We start from the raw sequence: 21,357 nt of genomic DNA on the forward strand, positions 1-21,357 counted from the left end.
TCTCCAATTTGGTACTGATTTTTGTTTTCCCTTCTTGATTCCGTGGTGGAGCACGTAGCCTGTCTGTCCTACTTCCTTTGGTTGTCCTGATTGATGCATCTTTTGGTCTAACAGGCCATAGCCTCAAAGCAAAGTCATGGCAAGCTTTAGTTGGCAGTAAGGTAACAGCAGTCTGCCAATAGCGTGGGCCAACTCCAGTTCCAGCAGCCTGGCAGCAGAGGGTTTACTTGAGGGACCCAGGGCCGCTTCCCCAGTCTGTCCCGTGGGTAGAATGATCCTTGCCTTAGTCTGCTTCGCAAGGCTAATGGAAGAATTAAATGCCAAATAAAATAAGGCGAGATAAAGATAAATGAAGCGTGCCGTTATTATAACTGGTGCTTCGTCCTCAGTTCCCTCCAGGAGGGTTGTTGGGGCACTTAATGACCGGGCCTAAGCTGACTTGTCCCCCACATCTTGCGCCCCACTCGAGCCAGTGGGTTGGGGAGTGAGATGTTCATCAGACCCCAGAAAACGCACTTATGTCTAGACGACTGTGCAGCTCTCCGGAGTTCGAGGTCTGAGCTGCCCAGCCCTGCCGCTTCGCTGCCTGGATGCGCCATCTCTATGGTGACCCCGAGTGAGGCCGGAAGAAGCCTCTCTCTTCCGCCCAACAACCCGCCCTCGGGCTAGACTGACCAATGGCCCAATGAGTTACGGAGAGATGATGTGATTGACATGGGGGTGTGTGGCGTGCAGCTCGGACCGCTGCTACCCAACTGAACTGAGGTCGGTCCAAGGGCCGACAGGCACCGACCAATCGGAGGGCGTAAGAAAGGGTGACGAGCCAACCCACCGCGCTCGGCGTTGCCGGGAGCCGCGCTAGGCGTAAGCTAATAAGGAAGAAGTTGGGCGTTGAGAGAGCGACGCTGATTAGTGAAGGTTAAATCACCTGAATGAAAGCCCACTTGTGATTCGCCCCAAGTAAACCGGAGCCCGGTGGGCTGGAGCGGGCCGGAATCTGAGGTGTGAGTACTGCCTGGATGGACAGTGGGATCCAGGTGACGGGGGCAGAGGTGAGGAAAGCAGGGCGGCTGCGGAGAAGGGAGAAAAGTGGCGGGTCGGGCTGAGGTGGTTGGAAGAAGGCGTGGGCGGACGGCGGTGCACGGACCTCGCAGACCACCCTTACCGCTGATCTGGACCCAAGGCCCAGCTAATAAATACTTAATGGGAGGCAGAGAAGGAAGGGCTGTTTTATGTTTCATACTCTTAAGAAAAGGAAGTGTCAGTGCCTGATTCAGATCTCTTATGATCAAGACCTTAATCCCTCTCCAGCTACTGGGAGGTGGCCAGGTGAACATTCTGAAGACGAGACATGGGGGGCATTGTTTTCCTGTCGCCAGTTTGAATCTGCAACAGGGTTGGGGAGAAGCTTAGAGTTCCAGTAGAGTGTTCCCAGGCTGCAGTGCTGTGAGATGCAGAGAGCGGCGAGACCGAGGCTCTGCAGCCGTTCCAACCCACAACACCGTCCAGGAGAGAGATGCAAGGACGAGACCTAGGTTTACTGATCCTCTTTTTCTATCAACGTGTTAAGAGCTGATGCTACATCGGTGGCATTTTGGGAGCTTGGCAACTGATTTTTTCCCCAGGCTTGCATTTTATCTAATTACAAAGGTAGAGGCGTTATTCTAATATTTTAAAATTCAAAAGATAGTGTTTAAAGTAGAAGCATACAAGTGTGAAAGTAACCGCCCAGTTATTTTTGAAGAGTTGGAAAACAGCTATAAAGCAAAGTGAAAAGGACTCTTCCAGAAGAGCACTTCATTCCTGTAACCCACTGTTTTCTGTTGCTTTCAAGGGCTTGAGTCAGTATGAAAATCGGGGGATGGGTGAGATATCTCCTACCAGCAGCAGCACTTAGGCCACATTACCCTCTGAGGAATCCACATTTGTCTTAGATAGTAAGTCATCTTATAATGGCCGTTAGTATTCTCACTCATGATGATCAGCCTGGTGATAAGTACTGTGTTTTTAATCCATTAGGTTACCTGTGCAGGGATCAGTCAATTTATTCCTATTTTCTCTGACAGCTGATGAAAGAGTATGTAGAAACAACCATTAAATGAACACACACATCTAAAAGGTTTTGAACAAACTCTTTCCAGAGAAAAACCTCACAGCATTGAACACAGAAGGAAAACATTGGCCTTGTAGTTGCTCTTGTCAGCTACTGAACTGTTCAAATGTAAATTATTTTTTTCACTCCAATCTACCTGCTTTAAATGCCACAGATATTAAGTAAATGGACTTACCCTTGGCATTGGGTTGGACAAGCCATCATTTCTCAAAGAAGGTTTAATGATGGCGTGAACAGTAAATAAAAACACTTTCGTTTTTATATTTTATTGTATTGTACTCAATAACAATAATTTAGCTATTCTAATATGGGAAATTATCACAGATATTATTCTCACGTTGAAATCAGATAAAAATGACTAGATGTTCTCTCTTCCCCTATAGCAGCACTCTATACTATACCCAGCCCTTCTTTTCTATGCTTAATAAGAAAATGTATAGTTTGCTTATAAAATTATGAGCTCCATTCTTAAAAGAACTTGGGAATATTTATCTTATTTACTTTAAAGCCATACCATATGTAAACCCAATGTCTCATGAACTCTTAAGCTACTGAGGGGTATTGAAGGGCAACATTTCTAACGGTGCCAGCCAGCTTCAACTACCATTTGCCCTCTATTCTAACTGTTAGAGTTGATCCAAGTCTTCTAGGTTATTTGTGTAATATCCAGAATAGCACAAATTAAATTTAAATAGTTGTTTTCTTAAGGGCAGTACCATCAGGTCAGTCAACTAAGCTAGAAACCTGTGTCATTTCTAACATCTTCTCCCTTGACACAGCTAAGACTGGAGTTCAGACCCTCATCTCTTATCTGGAGAATTGCGTTTCCTAACTGATCACCCAATTCATATGCATCCTGCTGCCCATTACCTTTTTAAAAATTAAAAATTATCACAAAAAATTTAAAAACAGAAAATAGTACATTGGGTAGTATAATATCTATGTTTCACCAATCAGATTAATAAATATTAACATTTTGGCACACCTGTTCAAGCTTTTTATTTAAAGAAATAAAACATCACAGATTTAGTTCAGATCCCTTTTATTTCCACTCCCAACACCATTCCCTTTCCTTCCTCCCTCTCCAGAGGCAAACAGTCTTTTGAAATTGTCATACATCATTTATGCCCATGTTTTTATACTTTTGCTGTATATATGTACATCAGAAACAATACATATTACTGTTTAAATTGTATTTAATTTAAAAAATACAAGTAGTACCGTACTGTGGGTTCCATTTTGCAACTTGTTTTTGTCACTCAACATTTTTTTTGATATATTCCCATCAATACATATAGATCAATTTCATTTTAAATATTCATTATGAATATATAATATTGTATCTGTTCCCTGATTGAACATTTAAGTTTTTTCCTGATGTTTTGCTATTGTAAACAAAGCTGCAATAAACACCTTGTACATGTCTCTTTATGCAAGAGCTTTCTAAAACAGTGGTTCCCCAAAGAGATGTTGCTGCCCATTTTAGGGTGTTTTGGAATTTGTGAAGATGTATTTTGTTACTCTTTGATTGGAGGCACTACTGGGGTTTACAGATCAGGAATGAGGGATCCTGGATGTTCTGTAATGTATGGGACAGTCCTTACAATGAAGAATTGTCCTGTATCCTGTGCAACTTTTGAGTATCCCACAAGATACTCATTTATAATTATCTGAGTCTAGAGCCGAACTCCAGTTTTTGTATAAACATAATGTATTTTTTGGCACAGTTTAATATAGTAAAATTTCCAGGAATGCAGCTCTAATGTAAATCAGAGGAAAATTATACTTATTTGTGGTTTGGAACTTTAACAAGAGTTGTTCATCACTCTAGCAAATCACATAACTGAAGGCAGCACAGCTCGTGGTATTTGAGTTGCCAGAACAACACACCTGCATAGTCTGCATTTGAAGCTTTTGCGTTCGTGGGGATTCTAAGTTTAGGTGCAAGCATCTGACTACTGTACTTCATTATGTATTCTAGTGTAGTCAGCCTGAACATTTGTATATTTAAACATATGCTATTTCATTACGAATTACTTTCCATTTAAAATCGACTTCTGTATATCATACAGAGATCTAGTTTTATTATTTTCCTATTGGAGAATCATTTGTCCCAGCACTATCTATGAAGTTCTTTACCCACTGAATCATAAAGCCAGCTCTGTGCTTATAGGAAGTTCTCACAAATGCACGGACCTGTTTCTGGGTTCTTGATTTTATACCACTGGGCCATGTGTCTTTGTGCCACTATCACACTGTTTTAATTACTTTGGTTTTTTAATGTGTCTTGCGGCAGTTGGTAACAAGAAAGGCAAGTTGCCATCCTAGTTCTCAAAATTGTTTTGGCTATTCTTGGGTTTTTGCTCTTCCATATGAATTTAGGATCTGTTTTCAAGTTCCACAAAAAATTGTTTTTTAGACGTTGGTTAGAATTGCATTGAATTTATAGGTTAAGGAAAACTGAGATTTTTTAATTGAACCATCCCACCCAGAAACACAGGTTATTTCTCTGTTCAGGTCGGCTTTATTTCTCTACCCAGGTCTTTACTGTTCAGATCTGCTTTATTTCTCTAATCAGGTCTCTCTCTCTCTTTTTTTTCGTCTTTGAATAAAGTTTTATAATTTTAGCTATATAAATCTTACTCATCTTTTGTTGTAGTCATATTTATACAGATATACATATACATATCCACATCTTTTTGTTATGAAAGTTTCAAATACATTCAGATGTATAGAAAATTCCGGGATAGCAAACATCTACATACTCATCACCCAGCTTCAACAACTAGCTCATCACCAGTCTTGTTTCATGCCAGCCCCTTCACCTCCTCTCACTCAGACAATAGAAAGCTCCTAGAAACCCTTTTCTGTTATCTGTAATGTGCTACATGTGTATATGCATATATCTTTATCATACTCTTTTAACAATATAATAATAGCATATTTTTCAATAATGTGTTTTCACTGAAAATACAAACAGTAATTTCCTAATATTATCAATAATCTGGATATTCTTCAGATTTCCCCAATCATTTCATAAAAGGTTTTTGCAATGCTTTGTTTGAATCAGCACCAAATAAGGGTCCGTATACTACACTTGGCTGACACATCTCTTGATATTCTTTCTGTAAAGTAAACATTTTAGTGAAGGGTTATACACATACAGAAAAGTATATAAATCCTAAGTGCATGGTTAGATACAACATCACCGTATGAACAAAGCCAGGTGACCAAAACCCAGATCAAGAAACAGAATTTTATCAGCATCTCCCTGAACCCCCTACAGTCACTACATTTCACAAGCCAACCGTACCCCTGACCTCTAGCCCCTAAAATTAGTTTGACCTGTTTTTGAACATTATATAAATGGAATCATATACTATGAACTCTTTAGCCTCTAGCTTTTTTTCATTCAATATTTGTGAAATTCATCTACATTGTTGAGTATAGTTGTAGTGTGTTCTTTCTCATTGCTTTATACTATTCTCATTGCTTTATACTACATAATGCTTTATATACTGTATGAATGAATAGATTGTAGAGTACTATATCCACTCTATTGGTAGATACTTGGATTGTTTAAGGTTTTAGCTATTTCAGGTAGGGCTGCAATGTCTTTTTTTTGAACTTAGGTGTGCATTTCTGTTGGGAATGCATCTAAGAATAGAAGAGCTGGATGTAGGGTGCATTTATATTTAGCTTTATTAGATACTTCCAATAGTCTCCAAAGCAGTGGTTGACAAATTATGGCCCTTGCCAGCCGTATATGAGGGTTCCAGTTACTCCACATCTTTGACAACACTTGGTGTTGTCTGTCGTTTCACGTTAGCCATTCTGGTGGGTATATGAAGCTACTGAATTTGGTTTTCATTTGCAATTTCTGGATGACTAATGAAGTTGAGCACCTTTTTACATATTTATTCTCATTCAGGTATCCTCTTTCTCAAGTGTTTATTCTTTTTTATCTGCTTGATCTATCAGTTTCTGAGACATATTTAAAATCTCCCACTAAATTAGTGGTTTTATCCATTTATTATAGTACTTCTGTCAGTTTTGGCTTTGTATATTTGGAGGTTTTGTTGTTAGGTTCACATTTGTTTCAAGTTGTATCTTTTTACTGAATTGTTCCTTTTGTGACTGTTCTTATTAATATGTTTCAGAGCTTAACATCTATTTTGCTTGGTACTAATATTGCTTTAGTAGCTTTTATTTTGTTTCGCTTGTTTTTTTTTTCAACTGTGGCTTAAAACAAAAACAAAAACAAAAAAAAAAACATATGTGCAGATCAGCAGTGTTAAGTATATTCACAGTGTTGTGAAACATAGCTCCAGAACATTTTCATCTTGCAAAACTGAAACGCTATACTCATTGACGATCTCCCTATTCCCTCCTTCCCTGGTTTTTGTCTTGTTAATATTTGCTTTGCATGTCTTTCTCAATCTCTTTATTTTCAGCCTCTCATTATACTTTCTGTAGAGCTTTCGTGCACAGCTATTTTTAAAAACAAAAATCTAAGAGAATTTCTTTTAGTAGCCAAATATAATGTTTCCTTGTACTGTGATTTCTGCTGTATTTGGGTTCATTTTTACAATCTTATTTTGTATCTTCCATTTTCCTTGCTTATTCTTTGTTCTGCCACCCACCTCACTACCACTGGCTCTTGCCCCACTTCTGTTTTCTTTACCTTTTTTTTCACTTTACTAGGTGTAGAAGCTATTTTTTCTATTTCTGTTGCTTGCTGTTTACCTATGTTTTTTTAAACTTGTGTACTTAGCTTAAAAAACATACACCTCCTCCAAAACAAAATAACTGTAGAATGCTTTAACTATGAACTATCCTTTTCCATCTACCATGTAACTGTTGAGTAATATTTAGTTCTTTCTGATTTGTAACCCCTCAAAAATTGTCATTATTACTGAAATCTTTACTGTCAATATTTCTTAGTATTTTTCTCACCAATCTTCCTACATCTCATACCTCCTTTCTTGGTTCATTTTCCTTCTTGCTGAAATATGTCTCTGAGTAGCTCTTCCACTGAGGATCCATGAGAGGTGTACTACATTTCACCCTTTGTGTGTCTGAAAACATCTTTATTTTATACTTACTCTTGAGGGAGTCTTGCATGCCAGCCTGTGGGTTTAGTTTTGTCTCTGCTGGGATCCAGTGGGTTCTCACTTTTAGTCTAGTTTTCATGTTAATCTATTTGGGATTCCCGTATCACATTGGCAGTATTGAATCTCACACATGGATATGATGTGGGGTAGGGAATCAGATTTCTCTTGGGCTGTTGTTTTTTGACCTGTGGCCTGAAGTACTCAGCCGGCTTTCTTCCAGCTAAGTCAGTAGCAAATTTTTTAGACCCTATTTCAAGAACTGGTCAGCCCTGTGAGGGCCCAGCTTTCTGCCTTGTTCCCATTTCTAGTTCTTTGCCATCGTGGGCTTGAGACCTTATCTGCCTTGAAGAGAATCACCCTGAAGGTCTGTATCAGGCAACAGTATCCCCATAGACTTTTAGGCTCAGCTCAGGCCTTGAGTTACATTTTTTTTACAGCACTTAATGATTTTTCTTTATTGTTTTTGAGCTCTGCTGTGTACTAAATTCTTCTTGTTCCATTTTATTGAACATTTCTGTGTTTGCTGTTGTATGAGGCACTTCCCTTGTTAACTTCCGTCCAGCATATCGACCAGAGGTTACAGTCATCTTTCTAAAACTCCATATGATCCTTTCACTCCCTCACCTGATGTTTGTGGACTTGTTAGCACTGTGTCATTTATTCCTCCCGCAGATACTTGTCGTGCATAATCTCTGTGCTAAGAACTGGAGTTACCACAGTGAGAAAGATACCAGGTCTCTGCCTTCGTGGAGTTTACTATTCTAGTTGGAGAGACAGAAAATAAACTTGTAAACAAATAAATGAAAATATTAACTAGTTCTGTGAAAAGTGCTCTGAAGGCAATAGAGTGATGGAGAGTCAGTGTTTGAGGGGTTGCTTTAGAGAAGACACTCAGGGAACACCTCACTGAGGAGTGACATTTAAGCAGAAATCAGAAGGCTGAGGAAAGCCAGTCCTACAAATAGTAGCAGGCGTGCTTCGCGTTGAGAGTTAGTTCCAGGCGGTGGAAACAGCAAGTACAAAGACCCAGAGATGGGGAAACCGTGGGCATGTTAGAGTGACTGAGATGGTGCCCATGTGGCCCTAATGGGGGCAGACTGCTCCCCAGAGAAGTTAGGAATGCAGGTGGGCCCCAGGTCCCATCTCCCCTCACTCTGTCATCTTTTCACTCTGATTCTTTCTTCAGCATGCCTGTGCAGAGTACTTCCTTTGTAAAGCCCCTCTCGCTATTGCCGTTCCACTGCACTTCGCTTTTACCATTATTCAGAATGTAATATGGACACTTGTTTTCAGGACAGTGTTCTCCAATAGACCTTGAGCTTCTGTCAGAAGACACCTTATTCACCTTTGGCATCCCCAGCTTATAGCGCAGTGCTTTACGTGGCAGGCACATCATAAATCTTGATTCAATAAATGTATTTTTTTAGCAGTTCATGCTTAGACCCTCCTTTCCCATAACTTTATAACTTCTCATAGCTAATGTTTTCGTGGTATTTAAACCATGAGGGCCACAACCTAGAGGAATGTGTTTGCTTAAGACTTGCCTCCGATGCTGAAAAGGAAAACCAAGGTAGTGCGGTGTGCTGTTCCTCTGCTGTGAGTCGCATGGTGCTCCCCAAAAATATATGTCTGCATCCTCACCCCTGGAATCTGTGACCATGACCTCGTTTGACAAAAGGGTCTTTGCAGATTTAATTAAGTTAAGCATCTCAAGATAATACTAGATTATTTGTACAGACCCTAAATCCAATGACAGGTACCCTTACAGGAGACAGGAAAGGTGAAGACAGACACCGCAGAATGCCATGGGAAGATGGAGGCAGAGACTGGTGTTGTGAGTTAAAAGCCAATGAACGGTGCCTGGAGCTACCAGAAGTTGGAAGAGGCAGGGAAGGATTCTCCCCTAGAGCAGCCATCCCCAGTCTTTTTGGCACCAGGGACTGGTTTCATGGAAGACAGTTTTTCCACAGGTGGATGCAAGGGGATGGTTTCAGGATGAAACTGTTCCACCCCAGATCTTCAGGCATTAGATTTTCCTAAGGAACCTGCAACCTAGATGCTTCGCACATGCAGTTCACAATAGGGTTTGTCCTCCTATGAGAACCTAATGCCACCACTGGCATTATGCACGATATGACAGGAGGCGAAGCTCAGGCAGTAATGCTGCCTTGCCTGCTGCTCACCTCCTGCTGTGCAGCCCAGTTCCTAAAAGGCCATGGACCAGTACCAGTCCATGGCCCAGGGGTTGGGGACTCCTGCCCTAGAGCCTTTGGAGGGAGTACAGCCCTGCTGACACCTTTATTTTGGATTGCTGGCCTCTAGAACTGTGAGAAAATAAATTTCTATTTTGAGCCACTAATTAGGAAACTCATAGATACCCCATCGCGCTTATATCTCACCCATCTGTAACATGGCTATAGTCATACCTTTCTCAGAAGCTTCACGCTGGGATTAGATTTAAATGAGATGTGTTTGCATGGCACTTAGCACACATAAATGTTCAAAAATAGTGATGGCTGTTCCTCTTCTTTAAGGACTGAGAGTTTTCGTCCTCTTGAATAAGAACTCGACAATAGAGTGAGAACTTTGTGTCTTGTGATCGATTGCCTGGTGAGTCAAAGCTCACACCATGGATTTCACCTGACAGCTTCAACTTCTGCTTTGGCCCTGGAGTTCCTTCCCATGCCCCAGTGTCTTCTAACAGTTCTTAGGGTTTTGTATCTTGAGAGGGTTCAGTTTTCTCCTGTGGGCTGGGGGAAGAGGTCAAAGTAGAACTCAGGTACCAAATTTGAAGGGAAATACTCAGAAAGAACTTCTGAGTGCAGAGCAGAAAACACCCCTCTCAGTCCCCGCCAAAGAGAAAGGCTTTGGGTTCTAAATTTCCAGTTTCCATTAAGGGACTCTGGGACTGGACATTTCTGAAAATTAATGACCTGTACTGAGTAATCCTCCTAACACACTGATCATCAGAAAATTCCCTGTACTGAATTTAGGCTTTCTGTATTTGTCTGAATGCCTTCATGGGAGTGTGTGGCAGGAAGGCGGCGCTGGAGCACAGAGGACACTTGATCGTGCGGCGCGCAGGGCAGGGGGCCGCCGCCGCCGCCTCCCCGCGGGATGGCTGGCACTGTGCTCGGAGTCGGTGCCGGCGTGTTCATCTTAGCCCTGCTGTGGGTGTCAGTGCTGCTGCTGTGTGTGCTGCTGTCCAGGGCCTCCGGGGCGGCGAGGTAAGGCATTCTTTCCAGCTGGGAGTCCCAGGTAAAGCAATTAGAGGCAAAATCGCTGATGCTCATTAAACATTTAGAATTTAAGAGATCAGTTTTGTAATTACTGGCAGTTTGAATGAGTTGCATTTTAACCTCTTCTTATAAGCACGAACTGTGTTATTTATGCTCGGAAGCCGAGATGGGAGGAGAAGGAAGTGGTGTTCTTGAGTTCTAACTGTGGCAAGAAATTCTGCTTTCACTGCTTATTGAATTTCTGGAGGTCGTACGTGTGTGTGTTTATGAATTGTTCAGATTTATGGCAGAGGCTTGGTCCAGTCCCCGAGGCTCTAGCCCTGGACCCAGGAAAACTAAAGCAACATGTGATGAGTTGGGCCTGCTTTTCTGTATCACGCGTTGCCTTCAGAACAGGGTTAGGCCATAAACCGACTCTGAAAAAACTGTAGAGTTACACCGAGATAGTGTTAGTATGAAGCAGAGAGTTGTAGAATTTTCTAAAGTATTCTGTTCTAAAAACAACAGAAGTGGAGGTGGAGAGGGGATGCTTTGTTTTTTCTCAATTATGACTTTGGGCAGAAGTAAAAATAAAAACTACACATTTCCGTTCCTAGGAATTGGGAATTACCAAGAATAAACGGGAATGCACTTAGCTGGTACATGTCTAGGAAGAAGGACTTTAGGATGAAGGGATTGTTGACAGCAGGTCTCTGAACATTGTTAAGGGACTGAAATACAGAATACTGGCTCTAAGGAAGAGTCTTTCCAGACCTAACTGATCAGAGAAAAAACTGTAAACAGTGCTTTTAATATTTGTCTTTTTGACCCCAGGTTCTCTGTCATTTTTTTATTCTTCGGTGCTGTGATCATCACGTCAGTTCTGTTGCTTTTCCCACGAGCTGGTGAATTCCCAGCCCCAGAGGTGGAAGTTAAGGTAAAGCTGTTGGTTTTGTTTTGCTTCCTGAGCTGTAACTCTTGTTTCTCTTCATCTGTGTGTCCATCCTGTCCTCGATGTTCTCTGACCAGGTTTTCCAAGATGTCAGAATTGTAAAGTTCAACCAATGGTAAGGAAAGTTCAGAGAGAGTTTTCAGTTTCCCTGCCCCTTCACTCAGGAAAAGAACCTTACTCTGAATTCCACCTCTAACCCCACCAGGCAGTTATTTGCCTGATTTGGTCTCATCTCCAGTTTGCATCAAGTTGAAAACAGCCTGTTGGAAAGCCACGTCGTACCATGGGGACAGAAAAAAAAAAAGAAAATGAAATAAGGATAGTCACAGGCCTGCACCCGAGATGGAAGTGTTCCCATTCCTGGCAGCCTGGGCTCCTAACTGCAGATCCTGGACTGAAACTGATGTGGTGCCCTGAGGGTGCTGAGGACATGCTTCTCCAACTGCATGTGCTAGAATTTTCCCAACAGTCTTCTGGGAGTTCTTTGGTCCTCATGCCTGGGACCATACCTGCCCGCACCCACGTCTTTAAATGGATTTTTATCATCTCTCTCAGAGTCCTTCTCTGGAGTTCTTTACCATGGCTTTACCATGCCTGGCTGGTCTCAGACCCATGGGATCTTGGCAATGGCATTGACCTCTTCTGTCGCATTACTCCTTCTCACAGCTTTCCTCTTAACCTTCATTTTGATGTTTTAAGTGATAGTCATGAAAATAGCTACAATTCTTTAAGGGATTTCTGTGTGCCAGGTCCTGTGCCAAACACTTTGTTTGCACCGTCTCATTTAAACCTCAGGACAGCCCTAACTAGTATGACACAGGTACCATTATTATCCCCATTTTGTAGGTAAGAACACTGAGCCTGTCAGAGGTTAAGGTAACTTGCCCAAGGCCACATAGCAAGAGGCAGAACAAGGATTCAAGCTGAGGTCCGTCTTCAAAATCTTCATTGTTGAGAACTTAACAGAATATCCAAGGCAGTCCCAGGGAGCTCACGGGTTAGCATGTTGACACTAGACAACAACAGTATACAAGAATATACGTGTAACTTTTGAACTAAAATCGACACTCTAGGATTAACTATGGCAAGAGGAAGGAACTTAAACTCCAAGGGAAATAGTACTTACCACAGGCACTTAAGGAATTATTTCCATTGATGCCAGTTTGTTGTCAGTATTTGAAAAATACTCTGGAGGTCTGGGTACCACGTGTGTGAGCCAGGGGCAAATTCCCACCTCACTTACCTTTTTTATTTATTTATTTTTTTGAGACAGAGTCTCACTCTGTCGGCCAGGCTGGAGTGCAGTGGCACGATCTCAGCACACTGCAACCTCCATCTCCCGGGCTCAAGCAATTCTCCTGCCTCAGCCTCCTGAGTAGCTGTGATTATAGGCATGTGCCACCACACCCAGCTAATTTTTTTATTTTTAGTAGAGAGAGGGTTTCACCATATTGGCCAGGCTGGTCTCGAACTGACCTCAGATCACTCAGCCTCAGCCTCCCAAAGTGCTGGGATTACAGACATGAGCCACCGAACCCGGTCGCTTTCCTTGTCTTTTAAGGGGGAGAGTGATGTAGGCTGCCACATTTCTGGATGCTGCAGATATAAACATTGGGAGAAGGGCACAGAGCAAACACACTTTTGAAATCGATCCCTCTATTCTCTATCATATGAGTTTGAGACCCACGAGACAAAAATGGGGTTTGAGCAAAATACTTTTGTCAGTATGGCCGACAGAATTGGAGTTCTCATTTTCAGGTTTTGAGAGCTGGCCTTTGCAGCAGCGTGGCTCAATGCGGTATCAATAATACATGGGCTGGGCCTTCTGCACCCAAGGCCAGCTAATTGGCTAATTAAAAAGTGAAACGTGTCAAACGAGCAAACATGTGGCCCGCAAGAGACTTGTTCAGTACCGGAGCCAAGGTCAAAGTTATGTTAAAGCTGTTTTATCAAACTGACCTTTGTTGTAAGTTGACTGTTGGGGTAATCTCTGGAGCAGCTGAGGTGTCTTTGGATCTCAGTGATCCCACCAAGGCTTGAGTCTGAGAGGTGCTTTGTGTGTGGCCACTGTGTTAGTTTTCTATTGCTGCTGTAACAAATCGTGTGAACTAATGGCTCACAACACAGATGTATTATCTTACAGTTCTGTAGGTTAGAGTCCAAAATCAGTCTCATTGGGCTAAAACCAAGGGGTTGGCAGCGCAGCATTCCTTTCTGGAGGTTCTATTGGATACTCCATTTCCTTATCCTTTCCAGCTTCTAGAAGCTGCTCGTATTCCTTGGCTGACAGCCCCCTTGCTCTATCTTCAGAGCCAGTGACATCACACCTCAGTGACGCTTCCATCCTCACCTCTCTCACTCTGACCCTCTCTTCCACCTCCCTATTCAACTTAGAAGGATCCTTGTGATTACATTGGGTCCACCTGGATTGGATAATCCAGGTTAATCCCCCCTTTTTTAAGGGCAACTGATTGGCAATCTTAATTCTCCTTTAACATACAATCTAACATATTCACAATTTCTGGGGATTAGGATGTGGATATCTTTGGGCCGTTATTCTGTCTACCACAATTGCCTTTCAGGTGTTTTGGATTCTCTCCTAGGTACTGGGATTTCAAACCTGTGAAGTCAGTCAGCCACTTGGTTGGTGATGTTGCTCCATTAGGTCTGTAGATTAAATTGCTTTTTCCTGCCCAAATTTAAGTACCACCATTTGGATCTGGGGAGAGTGGAGCTCTGGAAGGGGACAGTGGACAAGTGGGTAGAGCCAACACCAATTATAGGGTTTTGTCAGCAAAGACCAACATCTTTGGGGCCTCAAGTGTAAGGCCAGGCAGCCCATTGTCTGCTTTGGGGCAAGTTACCTATCCTCTTAGTGTTTTAGTGTCTCAGGTAATTACCATTTTCCCTGCCCTGTGGCAAGGGACTCTTCCACTGACAGCTTTAAAGTTAAGTCACCTTTCATTTTGAAAATGAACCCTCCTGAAATGGCAATGGATTGATGATTTTGGGGGTTGGGTCTTAGATACATGGGAGTTTATTATACTATTGCATTTTTATGTATGTTTAAAATTCTCTGTAATAAAATGTGTTTTAGCAACAACAAAAATGAGCCTTTCTAGGACCCAGCAAAAGCTTCTCATTAACTCTTTCAGATAATGGATTTCAGAATATAAAATAATTAATCCAGGGACTTCAAAGTGTCTACCAACCTCCTAAATTGAGCCATTTGTTCCCTGCACCTCATTAATCCCTTCTTGACCTGTGTCTTCTGCTCAGGGAGTTGAGGAAAAGATTCTTTTTTCTCTACGTACAGAGGAGACTCAGGGCAGGATATTACTGGAAGTTACACTCATGAACTAACTCTTGGCCCACTCATCACGGAGTTCAGATTAACCGAGCCCGGGTGCCTAACTGGTAGTAATTTCATGTTGATGTTTTCTTTCTCCAGATTGTGGATGACTTTTTCATTGGCCGCTATGTCCTGCTGGCTTTTCTTAGCGCCATCTTCCTTGGAGGCCTCTTCTTGGTTTTAATCCATCATGTTCTGGAGCCCATCTATGCCAAACCACTGCGCTCCTACTGACCACTCTTCAGGAAAACGAAAACCTGTTCTCTCCTTCATTGTGATGACATCGATGAGCAGAAAGGCACTATTCAGAGCCTTGTTTTGACAGCCCTCCTGCCTTAAGACTAGGAGTATCCATCCATCTCTAAGACGAATCTCCTGAGTCCTGGCTTCCAGAAACAGGATTGCCAAATTGTCCCTGTGGGGCTAGATTCTTACCAGCTTAAGAAGGATATTGCTATCTTCTTAGTACCCGTACCTTAGGATTTCCAACTGTTTTGAAAGGGAAATAGTAACAGTGATCTGCTTAGAGTGGATTTTCACTCAAGTCCTTAGTAAGTGGATTTTGGGGAAAGGAGCACATGGGCTTCTGGTTCTTTTTGACAATATATAAAATTCTTCGTTATGAAGTTGCGGTCGTTTGCAAAGGAGAGGCACTCAAATTCGAAAGGTTATTTTAATGTGATAATTTGGAAGACTTACTCAAATGTTGGTCATTGACCACTCTGTGCATATATTTCTGCAGAGCTCTATAAAGGCAATGAGTGTCACTTCCCTCTGCTCTAATAAAGCAATAAATAATAGCTAAAGGGCTGACTTTCACTTTGAACTCTTGGCCACAGCTTTTTGAATCAAGTATCTTTAGGTTTCCTTGGGATTAGAGGAAAGGTATGGAAATACTGTGTTTTGGTTTGTTGTTGTTGTTGTTGTTGTTGTTGTTGTTTTGTCTTGCCATGTATCTGTAGGTTTTTTTCTTCTATGATGTGGTGGGCTCTGAGTGCCTTATTTAATTACCATGAATCCATTTTGGGGTGTCTTCTCTTTCATCTTTGTAGCCCTTTCTCCAAAGCTAGTGAGGAAGGTATATTCTCAACATTAGATATAACTTTATACTTATCTCATCTCCGAGACCAAATGAAATTTGCATTAAATGGAGGGGCTCTGGTCAGGTTCCACTTTGGAAGTCTGATCCTGACTTCCTAGAGCCATTTGAAAAAGAGTCTTCTGGCTTAAAATTAAGAACCAAGAAAACAAGTTGGAAAGAGATCACTGATGGAGTATGTGCTCTATGCCAGTAGCACACTAATTCCTTTGGGGTTTATTTAATTTTTTACAACAGTCTCGTTTTTATCATCCCCACTTTAAAGTAGAAAAACTGGAAGCTTAAAGAGATCAACTGACTTGCCCAAGCTTCACCTAACAGCCAGTGTGCAAACCCAGGTGTGGTAGGCCCCAGGGCTTGTCTTGGAAAGAAAACACACGAGGCTTTGTGGAACTCTGAGAGCTTGAGGTAGGTTAAGGCCACTGTTCCTTCACTTTCTTTCCTCAGTCCTGTTTTCAGGGTAGAGAAGGTACCCAGTCCTGCCACCCCAGAGGCAACTGAGCTCTAAATTCCAAGAAGAAAGAACAGGTAACCATTGAGAGTCATGGGCTGGTGAGGGGCAGGTATAGTTACCTGCGTCGAACCATTTCCTTTATCTTACTTAGTTTGTAAAAACTTTGCAGAGAAGGCTTTGTACAGAAAACTTCAAAGGAAATAGTTTCCTAATCTGGCCTAGGGCGCACAGGTAAGAAAAGAAGAAACATCCTCTAGGTAGGCTGAGGGAGAGAAAAAAGAATGCGTAAGTCTTGAGGGAAGTGAGACAAGCTGGGATCCTCATGCTATTGTGTTACTCTGTGAGTCTCCCTGTGGCCCAAGTGGAAGCTTGGCTCCTAACAAACTCGAGCTGCCAATTGTTGCGTTCTTCTGAGAGCCTTGCTAAAAAAGTAACTCTGGGAAAACTCTTACAGGCTCCTGACCATGAGTCCACCTTTTTTATTCCCCCCAAAAGTTATTCAACTATTAGATCAATGGATAATAACTGTGAGGTTTTGGGTGACTATTTAGATGGAGGAAAGTGTATTAAGGTTGGAAACTAAATTCTATCCTTAATACTACTGTTTTCTTTTTTTTTTTTTTTTTTTACCTGATGTGACAGGCTTATATGTTAAAGATTGGCTTTAGGCAAAAAAGAAATACTCTGTGCAAAGTTTATTTCAGCTTGACTTGACCTACCATCTACAGACCTGGAGTCTGTAATTACCAGCTGTGGTGAAATGAATGACAGATTTCTTTCTACCTGCATACTCAGTGCAGTTATGCAAAAAATCCCCACGGGGTTGGGATAAGACGTAGAAGGCTGAGAGGGCTCAAAATGAATTTCACTGAGAGTTTGGCATGGAATAACCCTACAGTCAATGTCTGTTATGGTGCCCTGTATGCTCGTGGCCTTCTTGGAGACAGGGCTCAGAGGTCATTCCTTAAATACAGACAGAAGTCATCTTAGTGTTCAGAACCATTCTGCGATCAGTGGCCTTAGAGCGTGTTCCCTCCTACACTGTTCCCTACCCAGAGGGGATCCTGTGGTAGACTGGTGATCCCCACCGTTTAGAAGGTGGAGAGGGAGAGTAAATCTGGGTTTCTATATAAGAAAATAGGTGATTTCTTAGCTTCTTAAAATTGTATCCTGACAAAAGCTGAATTAGCAGGACACCACCCTATCCCCACAATGGAGATCACAATGGGTAATTTGTTGATAAGTTCCTTAAATTTTTCACTTATAAAAATGGAAGTAAAGCTACCATTCTTTGTGTACAATGTAAATTTAATGTAAAACTGCATCAGAATTACCATACCAATGTCCAGGGACTAGGGAGTACACAGCCATTCATTCTTGCATCCTGCCGTTCATTCAGCATGTAGCCCGTAGGGTGTAAAGCACTAGTCCTGGTGGAGTAAGCCCATCAGAGAACTGGGCTGTGAGGTATCTAGACTGTCTTCCTCTCTCCATCCTGGAAGGAGGGCATCCAATTGATTTTTAAATGTTTTTATTCTAACATAAAGCAATCCATTTTTTTTGTTCTGTTATTTAACAGAAACTTTAGTATCAACTCTATTTCATGGTGGTTGCAGTTGAAGTGTTTCTGGTTTATTTTTTGCTCAATGTGTAAAGAAACCTGCTGTGATTATTTTACAGATGAGAAACAGGCAGAGAGGACAAGGGATTTAAAAAGTTTCACAGTTAATTAGAAGTGGGGCTCAACTTGACATCAGGATTCCTGACATCTCATTTCTCAAATAGTTTAAAGATCACTTTTAGCTTTCAAGTAACTCCTTATTTTTACATTGGTTCATACTGTTTCTTAGCTATTTTTACCTGACATTTTCCTAACACATATCCAAAAAGGTAAAAGTTTCACTAAAGGATTCTAATGATCATTTTTAGTAGAAATAATAAACATTCAATCATAATTCCTTTGCTTAAACCTTTAATATCTGGCTGTTACACAGAAATGAATTTCCAGATGTGAGAATCAGAACCGTGTGGAAACAAATCTGGAAAAGTGTTGATTATCCTCATAGGAGCATAAGAACTCAGGATTGGAAGAGATTTTATAGTTCATAAAGTTCAACCTTTAATCTCTATTTTCATCCCAATACTTGGAAATAAGTCTAGGGTTCCACATGTCAAAATAACAATTTTTGTTACATTTAGCAAACATATGCTAGGCATTTTTCTAAGTGTGTTGTAAGTATTATGTCTTCCTCATATTGGCCCTATGAAGTAGGTACTCTTCATATCCCCATTTCACAGATGGGGAACAGGCACAGGGTGGTAGGGGTAAACAGGAGTCAGGATCCAAAGTCAGGCAGTTTGGCTCTAGAGTCTAAGAGCCTGACTACTTTCTGTTATAGGGCATCGCTCCATAAGATAAACTCGAAGGAAAAGGAGGGGCAATGGCAGGCAGTGAAAATCCACTTGACAGAAATACCAAGGAAAAGTGGCTGAGCCTGGTGGAAAAAGCAGCAGCTTAGGAATTGTGCAGGAGTCTGGGGGAAAGCGTGAACAGGCACGCAGGCCTCAGAGAGAGCTTCACCCATTAGCCCCATGTTTCTGGCAGGTCTCTGCTGTTAGACTTTGGTTTCCCCCTTGCTCAGAGCTACTAAACAGCTGAGCTGCTAGTAGACTAGGTTTTCAAGTTTCAAGAACACTGCCACCTCTCTTGTAAGCACCATCCAGCTGGAATGTTGAGACTGGGTTGGTTTTCAGAGGTGCCAGTGGCAGAATCAAAGCCACACACTAGGAATTTTTGTTTTGTTTTCTACTTGACCTCTGTCTCTAGCAGATTATTGGTGGTGACTGTTTATGCAAAAAAAAAAAAAATCTGAGTCCCTATCACCCGCCCCCCCGCTCGCTTCTCCGACCTTTTCTCAGTTTCCTGCCACCAAAGAAATGAGAGCTGGGATCGAAATCAGGCTCAGTGCCACAGACAGAATGAGAAAGTGTGTTTTTAATGGTTTTCATCACATCATGCTGGGGATGATACAGTCTGTGCATTTAGTCCAAGTCCTGCCCTCAGAGAACTCTTGGGTGAGGTCGTCACACAGTAGCCCTTATGCTGTGCCTAACTGTTACGAGGCCAGCCCCTTCACTTGTTTTAAGCTTTGGGGATTTCTTTTGTTTGCCTGTGGTTATTTTCCTGCCTTTAAACTGGTCATACCCCAGTTTTACACTGGGAATATTATCAATTTCCTATTACTGTTGTAACATTGCCATAGACTTACTGGTTTCGAACAATTCACATTTATCGCTCCAGAGGTCAGAAACCAGAAATGGGTTTCAGGGGGTAAAGGAAAGGCTTTGGAGACTCGGGAGAACCCTTTTCCTTGCCTCTGCCACCTTCTAGAGGCCACGCCCATCCCCCTGGTTGGTGGACCCTTCCTCAGTCTTCAAGGTCAGCAGAGCGGCATCTGCCAATCCCCAACACTCCTGCCTCCCTCTGTGATTCATACGGAGCCCTGATTCCACTGGGTCCACCCCATCAGTCTTTCCATCTCAAGATCCTTAATCACATATGCAGAAATCTCATTTGTCATGTAAGGTAACATTCACTGGTTCTGGAAATTAGGATGTGGACATCTTGTGGGGGCACATTGTACCTACCACAGAATATAGGGTCGCTTCTGTAACTCTAAGCATTGCCTCCTTCCACCCCCATCTGCCACCCTCCCTACCTCCACACCTTTCAGTAGGAGGTCTGCTCCTTTGTCACGTTTCAGGATTCCCAAAAGCAACTCTCCCACCCCCACTCAGACACCCAGGACGTGCTGAGTTCCTCCTGCCAGCCTCAATCTTAGTTGTGGCCTCATGGTGTTAGGACCGACCAAGAGCTTCTGTCCCTTTCTTTTCTTTGCCTCTTGCCTCCTCCTCCTCCCCCAGCCACCCCACACACGCTTGCCCAGCTTCCCAGTGGATCTCTAAGGGAGAAACGCAAAGAGTTATTGCTTTTTAATTACAAGTGCTATTGTAGCATCTATAAGGAAGTACATTTTAAGCTTAATTGAGACCAAATGTGAAGTTAAATTAAATGAATAACTAATTAACGTAATGCTCCTACATTAGCCCCGTGTGAGTGCTGAGGCCCAGGGAGAAGGCAGGTACCAGGCCTCTGGTGAACAGGCCGTGCCCAGAGCTGCCCAAACAGGGCCAGCAACCTGGGATCTGGGAGATGGGTGCAGACAGGCAGATCTCAGGGCTGGGGTTCCGCCAACCTCTGGTATTTTTCCCAACTCCCTACCCACAGCCTAAGTCCTCATTTCTGAGGCCAGACCCTGAGCTCCCACAATGCCTTTTGGATGGATCTAGTGCTACACTTACCTGCTGGTAGGAGCCAATGCCATTTGTTCAGTTTTCTGTCTCTAAGGCCTAACATCGTAGGAGTTGGGTAAGTATTCATGTTAACTTCCTCCCTCTTCCACTACCCCTCACTACCTCAGCAAATGAATCATCCAGGTCCTGAGAATTCTGCCTTCATAAGGAAGAAGGACTCTTGCCATTGCCCCTGGAATCGCCCTCCTGCCAGCCCTGTTCCTGCATGGCTGGACTAATGAACAGCATAGCTCTCACCTGGAGCCACTGTCTCCGTGTATTTTCCTACTTATCCCCTAACTAGACAAGTTCTCCAAGGGCAGGAGTGTGGTGAGTATGTTTGTCTCCCTTCATACCAATCCTATGAGGTAGGTAATGTCACCATTTTCCTGATGACGAAACAGACTTAAAGTTAGTAAGCAGTGCAGCCGGCGAAGAGAAGACCTCGAGAGACCCATTCCTATTCCCCTGCCCTCTGAAGCAGAAAGCAAGCTGAAAGTCTGAAAAGTCAAGAGGCGCCTGCTCCTGTCTCCCTTCCGGGAAGCAGGATGGAACCACAGCCCACCCTGGGCTGTATGATGGGATTGGGTCACCATCTAGTGGCTCACGTAAGCAACACAGCTTCTCCTTAAGCTCCTTAATTACAAGTGCTATTGAAGCATCTATAAGGGAGAACATTTTAAGCTTAATTGAGACCAAATG

At 42.5% G+C, this 21,357-nt stretch overlaps 1 protein-coding gene across 10 annotated transcripts; it reads left to right on the forward strand.

The window, feature by feature from the left end:
- The first annotated feature begins 740 nt into the window (after positions 1 to 740).
- On the forward strand, positions 741 to 15,575 carry TMEM218 (transmembrane protein 218). 10 transcript variants are annotated; one of them, XM_030917663.1, is made up of 5 exons: positions 741 to 1,052; positions 9,762 to 9,837; positions 10,265 to 10,454; positions 11,280 to 11,382; positions 14,849 to 15,575. In XM_030917663.1, exons 3-5 carry the CDS (start codon positions 10,345 to 10,347, stop codon positions 14,981 to 14,983), a joined length of 348 nt encoding a protein of 115 aa, XP_030773523.1. In that variant the 5' UTR covers positions 741 to 1,052; positions 9,762 to 9,837; positions 10,265 to 10,344; the 3' UTR covers positions 14,984 to 15,575. The 10 variants fall into 10 exon arrangements, with proteins under 10 accessions (XP_030773523.1, XP_010382916.1, XP_030773525.1 ...); XM_010384614.2 differs by having other exon boundaries at positions 741 to 1,037; XM_030917665.1 differs by having other exon boundaries at positions 741 to 1,002.
- Positions 15,576 to 21,357: the final 5,782 nt, after the last annotated feature.

The sequence above is a fragment of the Rhinopithecus roxellana genome, chromosome 15 (genome assembly GCF_007565055.1).
Source record: "Rhinopithecus roxellana isolate Shanxi Qingling chromosome 15, ASM756505v1, whole genome shotgun sequence".
In the NCBI taxonomy this organism is placed as follows: Eukaryota; Metazoa; Chordata; class Mammalia; order Primates; family Cercopithecidae; genus Rhinopithecus; species Rhinopithecus roxellana.